This window comes from Camarhynchus parvulus, chromosome 5, assembly GCF_901933205.1.
Source record: "Camarhynchus parvulus chromosome 5, STF_HiC, whole genome shotgun sequence".
In the NCBI taxonomy this organism is placed as follows: domain Eukaryota; kingdom Metazoa; phylum Chordata; class Aves; order Passeriformes; family Thraupidae; genus Camarhynchus; species Camarhynchus parvulus.
The window spans coordinates 32,454,375-32,472,374 of record NC_044575.1 but is presented as its reverse complement, the minus strand read 5'-3'; the positions used below and the strand labels follow the sequence as shown (position 1 = coordinate 32,472,374).

The window sequence follows — 18,000 nt, the reverse complement described above, 5'->3', positions numbered from 1 at the left end:
GTTGGCCTGAAGTGAGTAAATTCAACATAGAATTGAAAGGAATACAGTCCTTAAAACAGTATTGGATGTAATATTCTAGTTTCACCTCCATCCAAATGATCTAAAGTTATAATTGGTGTATTGTAACCAGACCTAAATATATCAAACAAAGAACCAATGTGATCACACCAACTGGATCTCCCAGAAGCCACCTGCTTTAACCTGCAAACATCTAAAAACAAGTCAGAAAACAGTACACTATTTTTAAAAGAAAGCTTTATTCTTCATACAAACCCGATTGTCACATATCATGAGGCATCATTAACAAGGTAATACGGCTTTGCTTATATCAAACAATATTGCTTCATGAAAGTATCCAATGGAGTTAGTATCAGCTCTTTTCTTTGTTCTCTCCTAGATGGAATGTATGCAAGTTTTGATATCAATTCATCTTCTTTAAACTGCTAGCTTAGCCAGCATGTTATATGAATAACATCTTTGTCAGGTAAATCCACCACAGGTACTAAAATCAGAGCTGGGGTCTTCTCTTCCAAATATTTTTCAAGGTATTCTTGCAGTCCTAAAATAGAAACAAAACAACTAATGAGTCCCCCTTGTCTTATTGTGTCCTATCTCTTGAGAATGATTTCTAAATACTTTTCTGAAAATTATTGTGGAGTAGCAATTAACAAAAGGAAGTGAAACACAACTCTTAAATCTTCACTTTATATAGAAGGAAAATCTCCCACCTCCTTTTTGACTAATTTGAGATTAACTTTAGATGTTGCCTAAGGCCAGAATTCAGCAAAACAGTTAAATGCATATTTATCAACCTTTAGTGAGTGAGTGGTCTTTTGATTACAGATACAGAGAACTGAACTAGAGCAGTAGTAAAAATACCAAAAGGCCAGCTGAAATTCAGTTGTCATTCTTGATATTTGGATGATCAGCACATAGTTGTCTGTAAATGAAACTCTTCTCTCAAGTCCCATTGTGGTGCATCAATCAAAAAAGAAGAAGTTAAAGTGGGCCATTTTTAATAACATTATGAACTTCATTTCAATTTGTAACCAATGGATGCATGCCATCTTGAAGACATAATGGAGGAAGTCCAGGAATGGCAAAATATATGACTGAATATCTGGAATTACAGTAAGATTCAAACTGCAAAAAATACAGAATCTGGCTACAAGAAGCTCTAAAGGGACTGGTATGTGTGGCAGAAGTTTGCAAATTTAAAAATCCATTATGGGAACAGAATTAATAATTGAGAAGATCTAATTAGAATACAGAAGAAAAGTAAAGAATGGAAAATTTAAACTTGCCATCAAGACATTCTTGGTTGTGCTCAGCCTCAGTGAACATGCTAGAAATCAAGCCACAGAGAAACCTAAAGAAAACTACCAAAAACCTGCTGAATGACCCACAAAAGACACTTTCCTAATGATAAGGTATAGCCTGCAAAGGTTCTTGTTTCAATAACGTATTTCTGTCAACAGCTTCTGGGATTATGGCAATTCTTTATAACACTAAGCAATCTTGGCTAGAAAGGGTGTAAAGAGGGCAGAACTTGCAGACTGTCAGAGCTTTTTTTTTTTTTTGGCGTCACTGCCTGTGAAACTGCGAATAGGCAGTTCAGTCAAAGTGTTACCTCATCCAGGATAAAACAGGAATTTTGCAATTGTATTCACTGAAGCCAAAACTCTCTTTTTATCTGGCAGCAGTAGCACACATTAATGTAATAATGGCAATGCTGCCTACAAAATATTGCAAAGATAGACCAGTCTTCTGAAATTCTGCTGGCTTCCTTTTGTATTAGCGTCATTGACATGGGAGGTGAAGACTGACAATGGAGAACCAAAGATCAACAGTCACCTCAAAGGTCAAATGACTTCTTCATCTGGTGTGCAAAAAGGAGCTCATTCTCTGTATTACAGATATTCAGCAGTGACCAGGTAATTAACTGTCAACTAGCATTTTTCTTGAAAAATTTGACTTCAGAAAGCTTTATGGCTATGCTGACTCTGAAGGCTTTAAGTGGAAGGGGGTAAAGACAAGCCACCTCAAAATCACTGATTCCACCCTATTAAAATGATATCTTTTTTTTCATCAATTAAAATTGTGAAAATACAATTTTAGACTTTAGCATTTTATGCACAGGTTTAAAGGCTCCAAATCAGTGCTAAAAGCTACCAAAACAAGTCCCGGTATACATTTTAAGGGGAGAATTTTAAAGTGGGACTGTCTGGAAATGGAACTCCATTCTTTGGTGGGTTTGAGGTGGCCAAAATAGCCATAAATATTTACATTTGAATGCGCCCTAGCGACCTTGCTTGCCAACCAGGAAGAGCCACCTTTCCTAAAGACCAGTGCCTTTTCTATTGCCAGTGCCTATATGTATAAATGAAATGTGTATAAAAATCTGGGACATATGCCTCTAAATACTTTACTGTATTTACAAATCAATTAGCTTTATATGGAAACAGTGCAACTTAGATGTGCATATTTATGCACTTAAAATTGTGGATAAAAGTCTGCTCATGCAAACTTCCCCTAAAAAGCAGAGATTGGGGTCTTCTAAAACAGTAAAGTTGTACTCTAAGGTCTCACAGAAGACAACACACAATTAGTAGATCTCTGGCAGCCTATGAAATTATAGCAAACTAAAAAAAATGACAGCTCTATATTTTACCTGCTATAATAAGTTACTCTAAATCTTCCGATACTAATTGTATATTCTTAATGATGGGAAATTAATGAAGACACTATATTTTTTTACTCATTCAAAATATAATTTTAGATAAATAAGAGTCTTGGTCATGAGTGTTTTCTAAATATGTAACTGTATGTTTGAATACAAAGATTTTCAAAAATGTCCTTCCTTTTGTGTCATGTATGGGGAATGCTTGCTCAGTCGTATGCCATACTTACAGAAGTTGATTTTAAATACAAAAACAAGTAAAGGACAAAGGGTAACAGTGAATGTGTTTGCTGGAGCTTTAATAGTGGCTATAGATGACTGATAACAGTTATTTAAACTGCCCTGATACAGGATGTTTAAGTACAAGCAAAACCAGACAATTATCAAGTAGCAATCAAGTGGTGTGCATTATGGATGTTTTCGTTTCCTGTGAGAGTCCACACAAATCATGCTAGCCACGTTGCAGCACACTTACAGTTTTATGGAGGCCACCCAGGGACTCCTGGGGTGATAGAAGTCAACAGGGAAACACAAAGGAAATAAAGAAATTAAAGGGTGTTCCTCTAGGAAGCTGACACAGCTGACAGCCCAGCTGAGGTGCCTTCACATCAACGCATGCAGCATGTAAACAGGAAGAGTTGGAGGACACCATGCTGCCTGACATCTCTGTCCTTGCTGCCATTACAGCACAGCTCAAGGTGAGCCCATGGTGAATCTCCTGGGGTTTAACAAGACCAGCTGCACCTGGACTGGGAAAATCCCTAGTATCAGCACAGGCTGGGGATGAACAGACCCAGAGCAGCCCTGCTGGGAAGTACTTGGGGGTGCTGCTGGCTGAGAGGCTGCACATGAGCCAGCCATGGGCACTGCCAGCCCAGAGAGCCAAACGTGTCCTGGGCTGCAGCCAGAGCAGCGTGGGCAGCAGGGCCAGGGAGGGGATTCTGCCCCTCTGCTCTGCTCTGCTGAGAGCCCACTGCAGGGCTGCATCAGCTCTGGGTGCCAGCACAGGAAGGACGTGGAGCTGCTGGAGTGACTCCAGAGGAGGGCCTTGAAGATGATTGCAGGGATGGAGAACCTTTCCTACAAGGAAAGGCTGAGCGAACTGGGGCTGTTCAGCCTGGAGAAGAGAAGGCTTCAGTGTGGCCTTACTGTGGCCTTCCAGTACCTGAAGGGACCCTACCAGAAAGATGGAGAGGGACTGTAGTGATAGGACAAGGGGAAAATGGCTTCAAACTGAAAAAGAGTAGGTTTAGATTAGATATAAGGAGAAAATTCTTTACTGTGTGGTGAGGCACTGGAACTGATTGCCCAGAGAAACTGTGGATGCCCCAGCTCGGGAAGTGCTCCTGGCCAGGTTGGATGGAGCTCCGGGCAATCTGGTCTAGTGAAACATGTCCCTACCCAAGGTAGGGCATTTGGAACTGGGTGATCTTTAAGGTCCTTTCCAGCAAAAACCATCCTATGATTTTATGATTCTAAGTGAAATTTGCTCAAAGCAGGTGAACTTCATCCTGCAAGATGGATCCCCTTTCTCCCAAATAATCCAAAGAAATTCAGGGAGCAGGTTCCATATGAAGTGTCTTCCTGCACAGCTAGGAAGTTTTTTTTCTTTTTAACTTGGATGCATCTGAGGAATATGGACATAACTAAAACTTAAAAATAAACAAAATTTATTCAGTGTCTTCTGGCATTACCATCTATTTCTGCCATTGCTTTGTGAAGACAGGATACTGGAATCAATAATTTGATGATCTCTCATGCTGATTTAGCAGCCCTTCTATATAATGTGGCATGAACTAAGAGTGTAATCTATTGTTTTTAAATGTGATTTTCATACTAGGTAGAAAAAACAGTGCTCTGAGAGCTTCTAAAAGATCATTCCAAAAGACTAGGAGGTGATTTCTACTTTGCTGTCACTGGCCTCAGCTGGATTTAGGCAGTATCAGATGAGGCTACAGAATTCACTCACATTTTTCAAAATCAAGTCCCTGTTATTGTTGCCATACTCTTGCTTCACTGTATATCTGCAGGGGAGTAGTAATCTAATAGCTCATATGAAAAAGGAAAATGGTGGCAAAAAGGAAAATGGTAGGAAGAAAGAAGATCACATGTAGCCTAGTACATAAAAAATCACTTTCATATTACTACTATCTTTCCTTCACTTTTTAACCAAAATATATTGTTACATTTCTTAGAGCAGGTTTTAAATCCCTGAGCTAATAAGGCTCTATTGCTTCTGCTGCAGAGATCTGACATGCAGCATGTACTTTGAAAAGATGCATCAGAGGGGATCAGGTTCCTAACAGTTGACTAAGAGTTCCAGTCCCAAAAGATCTGCCCCTGGTGTGCAGAACACTTAACCCTTCGACCAGTACCAACATGACTATTCACAAATTATTGATGTCCCTAAATCCCTGGCAGATTGCAGACAGTTCTTGTCTCCCTTGAAGCCAAAGCATATGGTCACTAATGAGATGGATTAAAAATACATATACACATTCAGGGCTTTGCCACATGAATGTAAAGCCACAGAAATGTTAGAAGGTGATTGAACTGGACTGAACACTGTTAAATACATGATTAGCTTGTTATGGATCATTTCCATTGATCTATATTCAATTTCACAGCATAGTTTAATTAAAGCTGTCTGGAACAAGCCTCTGCCTTAAATGATCAGGCAGTGCAATGAAAAGGTGAAACACGAGGAACTGGAGATGCCCCTCCCTTTCTTAAACATCCAGCTGACTGTCTCTGTGGTGTCCAACCACAGCAAGAACAGAAGCTGTGCCTTAAAATATTGTCTGTTTTTTCAGTCCAAGGTTTTTCACATGTTTTTCTTAATATAAAATGATGTAGTGGAAGATAAGATTTGGGGAAAAAATACTGCATAGGTTTCTTGCATTGCAATTAATGCCTTTCTATCCAAAATAAAATCAAACCCAGTAAACAAGAATAAAAATTGGAATATAAAAGGGAGTCACCTGGAAAAATATGATTTTGTGCTTTTTTTTTTTTTTTTTTGTTTTGTTTTTGTTTTGTTTTTTGTTTCTTTTTCTGCAGCTGTAAAGATTTTAAACCACAATATGGGTATTTCTCACAGTCCAATACTTGAATTTTCATGTGGTGCCTTATGCTTTTTGTTGCTATTCTTGATGACATTATTTCACATTGGTCATTGTACTTTTAAGGGACCGGTTTTTCAAAACTGATGTAAGCTCCTTCGTGGAATACTGATGATGCACTTCAGTCACTCTGGGCTAGGATATTTATGTGAATACAAGTTAAGCAGTTGCTTTGAATTGCAGGGGACATCTATTATAGCCATGATATATGAGACAAATGACCAGGAGGAGTTTGGATAAGGCTGTGAAACCACTTCAAACCTGTGATTTCCTATGGCAGTCCTTGGAAATGTGACTATAAAACAAATTACAGAGGGAATGGTAGTTGTTTGGAACTCAAGTCATATGCCTGGTCAGTTGCCAAAGCAGCTAGATCTGCATATCTGTATTTCCAAACAATTCTTTCATAAAAACCTATCTCCAAGAATTCCTCACATGCACCCATCTATACCGACAGACTTCTTTCTTCTCTCACTGGACTACTTTTTGTTGTATTGATGAAAAGACCTTTTCCAAGTAACCACCTAACATGAAAATACAGCCTATACTGAAAGCACCAAGGCCAACGTTAGCCATCCTCTTTCAGCTTGTTCCTAACACTGGAGTACCATTTTAGATCATTGCAACCTCTTTTGTGAAGGATATAGTTTTAGGATCCAGACTGATAGGACTCTGTCATGTTGGACATGGAAAGAGGGCAACACTTCACCCAGAAGAGCATTCACCAAGAGAAATCACGGAATCATTAAATAGTTTGAGTTAGAAGAGAGCTTTAAAGCTCATCTAGTTCACCCCCCTCCCCTGCAATAAGCAGAGCCATCTTCAACCAGACCAGGTGGTTCGGAGCCTTATTCAACCTAACCTGAAAAGTTTCCAGGGAGGAGACATCAAACACCTCTCTGGGCAACCTGTTCCAGTGTCTCACTGCCCTCATTGTAAAAAACTTCTTTCTCCTATCTAGTCTGAATCTACCCTCTTTTAGTTTAAAACCATTACCCCTTGGATGAGGGGTACACTGTCACTACAAGCCCTATTTAAAAGTCTCTCCCATCTTTCTAATAAGCTTCCTGTACATATTGAAAGGCTAATAAACAATCTCCCAAAAGCCTTCTACAAGCTAAATAATCCCAACTATCTCAGTCTTTCCTCACTGGAGAGAAATGTTCCACTCCTCTGACCATTTTTGTGGCCCTCCAATGGACCTACTTGACAGTTCCATATCTTTTGTTGTGCCAAGAGAAAAATCTGCTATAAAGAGAATACTAGTGCTCTGTTACATCTCACTGCTAGTCCAGTTTCTGCAGTGGACTTCTTGTCCCTTTGGAATCTATCCCAAACCTAAAAGTTCTAACAATGTTTTTAAGCAGGCTACAGTGAAAACATAATGAAAGTTGCTCTAGGCTTGATGGGTACCCACAGGAGTTGTAGCAACTCTTCCTACAGCTGAGCAGATGAAAAGAAATTAGGAAAATAAACTTTGTTTCCCTGCATGCCATACTGATAATCCTGCTCTCAGGTTTAGTGAGAAGTTCCAAGTGCAAAAGGCAGCAGTTGTGGACCCTACTGCTCATGTGAGATACAAAAAAAGGAGTGATTTGCTTATCTCAGACCACACTAGTAAGTCAGTCGGGATGCCTGAACTCTGCACCACCACCAGCAGCAAGAGGAGAGGGACAGCTGGTATAAAATGATCTACTCTAAAGGAACTCAGATTCTGCCTCTTCCTAGCCCAGCCACACAATCCTTTTTGCTGTTCCTCTGTTTCAACAGGAAGGTGTGGGAAAGAAAAAGGGCTCACTCATAATCAGGGAGGGCATTAACATCTACAGGACCCTCACTTTTCTAGAGCTGAGTCACTTGGCTGAGTAACTGTACAAGTCTTTTTAGACTGTAGCTCATGCATTTTTTTAGCATCTGAAAGAAAATTAGTAGACAAAACAGTTATTTTTAGTACTGGTTTGATTGTGGGCCTGTCAGCCTTGGTGATGCATCTCTTTTATCAAGCTGCCACAGTATCTTGTTTTGTTTTCAGAGCTAAGTTTGATTAAAGACCAATTTCAGAAAAGTTACTCACTGTGGGCGTTAATTAGTGCTTCCTGGTCTCTGCGGGGTTTATCTTATGATCTGTTTCACTTACTAAACCCTGTAATTCAATTTACATGAAGATGGGAATGAACCAACCTTCTTCTGTTCTTCTGAAGGCTTCTGTTTAACTCAGTCCTGAAAGAAACTCTCTCCTATCATTCCCTAATAAGGAATTCTACTTTCTAGCCTTTTAAAATCAAAATTAAAGCAATACTTCATATCTATAATGACTTTTCAACTAACGAACTGAGAAAGAGCTTCAGAAAGGGACTAGATAAACTTTAGCAAGTTTTTACCTCTAAATAGTGTTTTCAGTGATGCCCAAGTATACTTAGAAAAAACTGATTATCATCTTTTTCTCTTCCTCTGCATCTTTCTGGGAGTGGAGCATTGTCATTCTGTACAAGAAGGTCGCTGGTGTTGCCCTCCTCCTCTCTCATTAGCAGACAAGAAAAGCCTTTTGTCTTTCTAAAAGCAAAAGGCCAGCTACTAGGTCAAAAATATTAAAAAAGTGGTTGATGAAGAAAGACTTAATAGGGAGGTAAAAAGTAGCAGGTGGAAGTGAAATTTATAATATGATATAGATAAAATTAGGAACTACTGAATAAAATGAATGAAAAGAAAATACCATTGGGGTACTATACAAATACAAGCAGACAAAAAAACCCCAAACAAAACCAAACCAAAAAAAAGAAAAAAAAAACAAAACAACCCAATGTACTCAAGTACACTGAGTATTTAAAAACAGTACTAAAGAGACCAAACCTGTGAAAGAGAAGATGACCTAAAATGGCCTTTTTTTATATAGTAGACAGCCTGCACAGGAAAACTCAGTCTGGGTGAAGCAACACATTAAATCAGAGTTCATGGACACTTCCATCTTAAAACATCCTCTTCCTATACATTCTCTTCTGAACTTCCTCCCAGATTTTGAAACCTAAACTTCTACCTAGGTGTAGTATGGACTTAGGCTGGTAGGGATGCTTCCTAAAGTTGTACAGTGTGACAGATACAGTAGAAATGCTGAGAAGAAAAGGAAATAAGGCAATGATAATCATAAAATAGATGAATATTTACAACAATTACAATTTCAGCCTAAAATGCCATCCCTGAAACAGCTATAAGCCACCCAACTTTCGTAGTTACCTTCCAACATGCACACAGTACCAGTCCAATTAGGTATGTTATCATGCACATCAACAGCAAGCTGCATAAACAAATGTGACTCTTATAAAGATAAACTAGTGTTGCTGAGCTCCTCCATGTATTAGTTAGGGCTGTTTCCCAATAGAAAGAATTAAGATTTGGCTTCCAAAACAATTCTTTCAAGCTGCTGGCTACAGCTTAGAAAATAGCAGAACATGAAAACTCATCACTGTGTGTTTTCCAATGTTCTGTTTTTAGTCATGTCCTATATACAGACTGAGAATCGACCTATACAAGGTTATAAATGTGCACTTTTGTTTAAAATGTCATTAGGCTTCTGCACTAAATAAAGAAACACTTAAACATGCCCTTCCAATACTCACAGTGAAGTCTAAATATAATTTCAAAGAAAACAGATAACTGAACTTTCCAAGTACAATCACTCAGAGAAGAACTCGTGTTTTTTCTAAATCCATGACAGAGTGCAAAGATCACAAGCCTGTTTTCCCTGTGTGCTATCCTTCAACCCTGTAATCATCCAGTCTCTTTATGGGGTGGATGGTTATTGAATTCGTATGCCAGCTGTGTCCAGAATCTCTGGGGACGATGGGCTGTAATGACACCAAGCAGGGATGAGTTATGAATGGAGACAGATTATTACAAACATAGAAAGCAGTAAGGACCCATTTTTCAGAAGGCATTTAAGAATGCTCTTCACAGTATGTGTATGCACTTGTTCACCCGTACAGTCTCACCTGAATGTGCCTATGTGGGCAGATAGAACCACAGGACTCACTAGAGGCTCACACACATGTTTTTGTTGTACTCTAAATCAGATAAACATGTACTTAATTTTTTTTCCCAGATTAGTTGAAAACTTGGTGTGAAAATGATCAACTGCAACAACACCTGTGCAGTAACTATGGAACTTGGATTTTCACCCTTCGGTCAAATTACAGCTACTGACTCTTGGCCCACAGTCCAGGAGCTTGAGATGGGCAGATTTGCAAGCTGTAGGACAGTTGGTTGCTGTGCCCTTCAGGTAGGGCTGGGGACACTGGTGGGGCAGCGTGTGTGGGAAGCCCGGCTGTGCCTGCTGGTAATGCAAGAACTTTTATCTCCAGGGCCTGTCAATCTGGCACCTTTCACAAGTGTTACATTCACTTAAGTATATTTTTTAAGAAGCTGTCATGAGACATACTGAAGCAAATATGTCCTTCAGTGGTTACACATGGACTAAGTTGTAACAATGTTTGTTAAGTGCTTTGACATCCCCAAGTGATATGTTTGGTACAGCTTCCACATTTGTTCGTTTATTGAAGTCTGCTAAATAGTCTTCAAAGCCAGTGGGTTAAAGAAATACCTGACTGGACACAGTGCATCCAAAAGGCTGGACCACAAAGAGATGTTTCTATAATTAGGGGATACCACATACATCTGCTGGTAGGAGAATTTAGTCTATAAATAATAGAAAAGCTTTCTAAAAGATGTTGTGGTAAGCATCTTTTGATTGGGTACAGAGAAGATTATGTGATACTTTCTTTATGTCAAGTTAAGCTGTGATAATTTAAAATAATCCTGATGGAATAATTGTTTTCAGTTTCTAGGCTGATTCTCAACAACTGTAAATGGTAGCTATGCTAATTTACACCTGCTGAGGAGATTGCATGGTAGATTGATAGATTATATATTTATATATAGTACCATGTGCAAACTAATGCAGTTATTTCTAACGTTTACCATTGTAAAGAACTATGAAAATTTAAATCAATCTCCTGCACTAATGTAAACAGTGTATTCTAACAGAAACAGATAAAAGTGCACTGAACATGTTAAATACATTATTAGGTCGATGAAGATCATTCATATTGATCCAAGTCTGGCTTCACAGCAGTTTAATCAAAGCTGCCTGGAAGATGTAACAGAGTGGTCATGGCATTCACTGCCTTTTGTGCTGAGCGAGTCAACAAATGACTAAAATTTCATTACTGCTGCAACTGACAACTTATGCAACATTAGCCAGAGCAAGCTTAAAAAAAGGGCAGATCACTATTTAGAGGTGGAACAAAACCCAGCTTCTGTTTTAATGGGGAAATTGTGCTGCCAGAGGTTGCTGATGATCTACCCAGAAATTTGTGGGCTCTTGATAGCACCACTACTTACTTCCCCTGGATCTGGCAGATTTACATTAATTGGATTTTTATCCTGTATGGCAGTGACCCAAGATATCAGTATCCTCTTACTCCCTACAGCCAAGGAACAAAAAGAAAGAGATGAAAGTCTTTTGTTCCTTCTCCTGGCCTCCAAGGATGGCAAATAAATCTCAGTGCTAATGCTTCCTGTGTAATATGAGCTCATAGTTTGTTATGGAATTGGGAACAGGAGGCTTGGGAGAGTCATTCAGCTGTGTCAGCCAACAGCTGAATGAAAGAAAAAGGGTCTCTAGCTTGGCCACATAGTGATCTGAGCTGCAAGTCATTTTTGCTCTAACTCGAAGTTATTAATAGCATAATTTACAGAAGCCTTCAGCAAGACTTACGTCAGGCACTAAATAAACACTAAATAACAGACAAAGTCTACCACCAAGAGTTTACATTGACACAAAAAACCTGCAAACTGAAAAAGGAACACAGGACAGGTAGGAAACTGAGCCATAGAAAACGGTGGAAGAATTACATTATTTGTTGAGGTAATTTGTAGAAAAGCCAACAACTGACCCCAAATGCTGACCCAGCATACAGCCCTTCTCTTGAGAGCATACCAGAGTGAGGACACATAAACAACAGTACAGTGGCAAAGAACTGAATCATCCTTTTGCTTGGGCTGCTCTTGGATCTCTGGAAATTAAAATCACAGTCCCAGAAGAGCAGTGCTGCACATGTTCCACCTGCTCTGTTGTTAAGCAGCTTCACTTCTTGGAGGCCTCTGCTCTTCTTCCACCATTAGTAGGTGGGGTTGTTTACAGGTCATTTGAAAGTTACCTGTGGCCTTTGTGACAAAACTGTCTATTATATCCGTCATAAGGCTATACATCTAACTGTATTATGATTTCTTACTAAACATTGCTATATATTTTATACCACAGTGTATCAGGAAAGTCTACAATGAAATTAAATTGTCACACAAAAATATAGATTTTAAAAAAAGAAGATTGTTTCTTCACCAAAATACATTGTCTCAAACATCCGTTTTTTAAAAAAACCCAAAAACTTATGCAGAATGCCTTTTGGGATCACACAGACTGCAGTGTAACTCTTATATTTTGTGTGACAGGTAAAGTACACAGCATAGCCCAGCAGTAAATGGAAAAGCTGCCCACATCTGGTCTATTGCTTAGAAATTTCAGGTTCACCCAGGTGGATCAGCCCCTAGACCCGTCAGGCGGGCCAGGACCCACAGGTGACCAGTTAGTCAGCAGCACTGACACCTCCCCTGCTGGATCACTGGTTCTTTTGACAGCCATTTCTGCTTCTGGAGCCTTAAGCTACATTTCCATTAAGAACTATGTTAGCTTAAAGAGATACTGGATTAATGAAATTGAAAATGTTCAGAAGAAAAATGTATGTAGTGCTTTAACCACTTTTAAGAAACATGAAGTGCAAGTGATGGAAGGGTGACCTTTATCTTTTCTACCAACAGAAGCCCAACCTCTCAGGCACAGTGAGAACATAAGTTATCCTTGGGCTTCATTCTGTTTGAAGATGTGATCTTTAAACAGCATGAGATCTGTTTTTGACAATTTTGCAGTACAGGTAGAGAGAAATAAATTGTTTAAGAAAATATGTCAGTTTTAAAGTAAAGCTAAGAGGCCCACACAGCCCTCTCTCTGGTCAATACTGATACTTTATGTCTTGGGCCTTAATTTCTCAGGGAATTTCATGCCTGGAACACCATCACTACAGTGGTCTTACCAGTATTTCCTACTCTACATTAGCTGAATGAGTTGGCTTTTCTTTTTAAAACATTTCTCCAAGGAGGTTTTTCAATTACATCACTGCTAGGAGGATTCAATAGAATGAGGACATCACCTCCTTTTCTCTTTTGCAGAAAGCCCATTTTGGTAGAAAAGAAGACAACAAAATATGCTCTGCCTAACTGAATTTCTGCCAAATCATGATGCAGGGCAAAGAAAACTCATTTGCACCTTGCTACAAGAACACCTAGAGCCATTAGAAGTCCCCAAAAATCTGGTAAGATCAAAAGGTGGAACAGGAAAATGCTACAGGAGGAGGATGATTACTATGATTATTAATCACCATCATTTAATCGGTTTCATTTTTGACTTGCCAGGAGTAAAGAAGCAGAATAAAGAAAAAATAAATGGTTATTATAATTTATAGTCAGAACTTCATTCTAAATATATTTGTTTCCCATTGTAGCTACTAATTTCGGTAAATCTAGCACTTTTAAATGCTACTAATATAAACACAGCCAGATTCAAAGTTATTGGTACATTTCTTTAGTAAAGCATAGCACTACAGAATAAAATACTCTTCTACTTGCTTAAAATAAAAACTTGGTTATCCATTTTCTTCAGAATCCTAGCTTTCCCTCAGGGGAAATCTGGAAGTTTTAAATACACTGATCCTTTGCTTTGCCACAATTCTCTCTTTTCGACCTCTTACATATTTTTTGTCTGCTGTCACATTTTTGATGATTTGTTTGTAAATTATAAATCTGATTTTAGATTAATATTTCTTTAACCATTTTCCACAATTCTTTACAAAAATCTACATGCAATTTCACTCTTAAGGCCATCCAAGGATTTACAATATGCTAAACTGGGCAAAAATTCTGTAGTAATCAGCACAATATATTTTATACTCCATCACAATAATTTTTTCTGTCTCCACATCGATATAACTTTTTCTGCTTTTTACAATGGTTTACAGCTTAAATAATTTAATACAACAGTTGTTATATTTTTATTGCAAGCTTATAAAACTTGCACGGTAAGTCTCTTGCATGCAATATATTAAATAAAGAAATGACAGAGAAGAAAGGGAACTGATGATTACTAAAACTGTAATTCAGGTTTTGAACGTGTCATAAAGTGCTTCTGACTCACTTGTGTTCTGCACATCTTGTCAAAGTTCCTCAGATGAACCACCTCTTCATATTCAGTTCTTGCCTGTTACTCCTATGTTGATATAGGTGAAACAATGATTTCACATTTCAGTCAATGCACTGATGAAGGGATGGTCAAGGGGAAAGGGTCCCTCATAAAGATCCAAAGGGCAGGAATGCCATTGCCAGCTCTGCCATTGAGTTGCTGGAAGACCCTGGGAAGTTTATTTTGCTTCATGAACATGTATAGAGCTACGCTCCTTTTAATTTTGCAAAAACTTCAGTGGTGTATAGACATGCTCCTAAACTGTAAGGCAGGACCTTTTTGTCTCATGTTTTTGTTTCTAAGCAACTGAAATACTTGATCCTTTGTAAAATAAAACTCCAGATTTCATACTTCCATTTTGTAGAATAAAAAACGTACTTTCCTGTCTTTGTGAAATGCTTTGAGATCTCTTGATGAATAATTGTTACTGCTTTAGTATATCTAAGAGCTTATGTAAAAGATGCTGCTTCAATAAGACTCTTTAAAATTATGTTTTACATTAGAGACCCACTTTAAATATTTTTACAGACACAGTTCTGTCCATCTACAAAGTAGGTCACTGAATATCCTGTATATCCACAAGAACATATAAGTCTGCTACTTCTAAAACCCCTTTGCTGATAGCTTACATAAAAATAATAAATAGTGTTCTAAATTTATGTCAGAAGTAAATTTTACATACTTGGCAATGCTATATGCATTTCTATTTTAATTTTCATCTTTATATTTCTGTAATTATTAATATTTTTAAAACTCAGAATAAAAATTTAAACTATCTGTTGTAGAGATTCTAAGCCAAGGATTGATAAAAACAGCCAGAAGATATTTCTGATGGCTTGGCCCAAAAATACATAATTAATTCCTATAAACCACTTACCTGTGTAGTCTTAATGTTGCTAATGAAAAGACTCTGTATAGATGATTAGGATTTCTTAGTAGAAAGGCTTGTGACCTCTAAGAGATACAACATAGCTGAGAAAGGAACTTACAAACATTTCTGTTTTAGAAAAATATGGTAAGGGTGCAGATATATGAAGGTTAATTTCTGAATGGTGTTACTATGATTTCAGCCCTTGCCTACATGAATCACTCATTTCATAGGGTGAAGAAACACAGATGCCTGCATATTCTCTGAGATCTTTGGTTTTTGCTTGATGCTTGAATGGTGCAATGTGAAAATGAATAATGGAAATGAAATCACATTGAACTCCTAGATTAAGCAGCAAGATTTTTTTCCCCTCAAAATAGAAAGTGAAAAATAAAACTTGGAAGACAGGTATGCCTATGAACTTGAAAACTTTGAGGAAAGTACCTAGAGGATTGCATCTCAGCTTCATTTGATGGTTAGCTTTTTCCTTCTCTTTAAGTATCTTAGCTATGATGTTTACCTTTGCATGTTAGCAATTATAAAGGAAATTAGTTCAAGTCATCTGTATTATGCGATGGATTTTAAGAACTAGATTAAGCTCCCTCACTCCAGAGATGGATGCATGCTTAATTAGTTGAATGGTATTTGAGAACTGATGAAAAATGTGCTGCATGTAGTGGTCTAATTTCTGTTTGTTGCCTATCAAACCAGAAATCTACTCACCAGAATACTGTTTCCAATAGAATGAGACAAGATTGGATCCTTTGCAAAGTATTCAATAAGGGTGGGCATACTAGGAAGAAATCATTTGGAAGGTAGGAAAAACTTCTAAGTAATAAAAAAGAAAGCATCCTTGTAACCTGAATCATTAACTCCTTAGTTCCAGCCTAAACAGACAAATCAAGATCACAAAATATCTAAAGAATGAACTAACTTCCATATGGAAATGTTTAGAAGTCCTCCATTGCTATTGCTTCTTTTCCATACAGCAGACACTGAAATCAATATGCTGCATTGGTTCAGTAAATTTGTCTTTTAACAAGTTAATAAAACAGTGATCCCCACATAGTCTTTCCATCAAACTTTCATAGAAAAAAATGAGAATATTAAATGTGCTAAGATAGGGAAGATCTGCTCCATTTGCTCTGCAATGATAATCTGTTACAAAAGAGGATTTTTATTATTAATTCTTTGCCTTCTGGGGATATTATAATTTCCTAGAATGTAAAAATGCCTTAAGCACAGCAATTTGCTGAGCTAGACTGAATTTCAGAAGGTTTCAAATAAGCAGATAAACAACTGCATAATAAGCAATTATTAGATCAAGACTGTACAGTACAGATATAGCAGTGAACCAGCCAATGGACAAGCAAGTAGCAGATACTGTTTTTCAAACTAAGAGTTAGTGATGCTTTGACATGCATCACAACATTTTTGTTAAGAATTAAATACCCTACTGCTTATTTTTTCTTTAGAAATGCAGATTATTTCTTCAATCAAATCCTTGGGGTCTTAATCATTGGACACATCCCTCTGCATATGAATAATAAGGAGTTTACAGGCTGAACATAACTCATGTGCTAAAAGTGATTAATTTTTTTTCTATTAAATAGTTACAAATCGATTGTATAAGCCTGTAAAAACCTAGTACATTCTCAAGCCTTGAATTCTGCAGCTCCTTAATGAAATATATTATTTTATCTTACTAAATAAAGAGTCAGATACACTACAGAAAAGTCAGGTGTAAAATTAATGCAATTTATATGGCTACCATGTTGTTAGGACTTGGGTATTCTTTACTTATACAAAATTTTGTCAAGCAGTCAGAATGGCTGGGAAATGTGGCAGCTAGATGAGAAACAGAACACTTAGGCTGTTTGAAATGCAGAATAAAGTTATTAGCTGAGCTTTTCTCTAAAAGAATCAGACATGGAACAGTAAGAAGGGCTGATATCTATAGCAACAGCTTGATGTTTCAGCACAGATCTACCAAAATTATTTGTCCATTGAAATGAATGACACAATTCACACCATTCAAAATTACTGCTTTAATTCTGACTTTTCTGCATCTATGAGGACTACTTTAAAAGAATTTATGGTGATTCATTAGTATAAGTCATACTCATTAGTATGAGTGTTGCAAACACCATTTCTAAAATAGGAAAATTCAAATTCAAAACCAGTGGTTTGCACCAAAACCAGATTTTGTTTTAAATTTAGGATGGAATTATTCTTATGTAATTTAACAGTTTAAAAGCTAAACATCTGATGAAAAACAACCCTCCATTCCAAAAGATTATTAATCCCATTTCAAAATACAATGAAGGGTCCCTTGGAGGTGTCTGTCAACCAACACAAAGAACCTAGGTCATTAGGTTAAACAAAACAGTTAACTTCTTTTAGGCAGTTAGACAATATTGATCTTATCTGAGCTGTCCAGGCAACTGAATTGCATCACTCTTTTTTATAACAGTAACACGGAATTTAAATAGGCCTCTGGTTAAATGAGTTATTACTGCAAACAACTTCATCGCACAGTCCCTTACATTACATGGTCAGCTAATCCTTCCTAGCTCAAATTCTTCTGCGAAGATTTTCCAGTCTCAAAACATCAGCTTCAAGTAGAAATTCAATTGATGTTCATAAAAGACAAAGTTAAAATGTGTCAGTTGTAACAGCAGCATGATTTCGACGTACTTTATTTGGAGACATGTTACAAGCTCTTAGTCTAGTAAATTCTTCCTTGTCACTCCCATTGCTCAGAAGAGTTTAATTTTAAAGAGATGCAGAATACAGAAGTTTGCCACTCAGTAATTCTGGCTTGGAAAACATTTTAAAGGAAATAGACTAGAAGCAGTTATAATCAGAAAAGCAACAATATAAACTGGAAGCTTCTTACTCAGACCTGCTACTTTTTAGTCTGCATTTCCTCTTATGTTTGCAACTGTGAAAACCCTTGTGAAAGGGACCGGTCTTCAAATCAATC

The 18,000-nt window shown here is 37.5% G+C and overlaps 1 protein-coding gene across 1 annotated transcript in view; it reads right to left on the bottom strand.

Annotated features, from left to right (window-relative positions):
• Positions 1-244: 244 nt before the first annotated feature.
• DPH6 (diphthamine biosynthesis 6) overlaps positions 245-18,000 on the bottom strand; it is a 183,825-nt gene continuing 166,069 nt past the window's right edge. Inside the window, exon 15 of the mRNA XM_030948760.1 lies at positions 245-559. Coding sequence (XP_030804620.1) covers positions 444-559 — 116 coding nt within the window. The 3' untranslated portion in view covers positions 245-443. The remainder of the gene's footprint in view (positions 560-18,000) is intronic.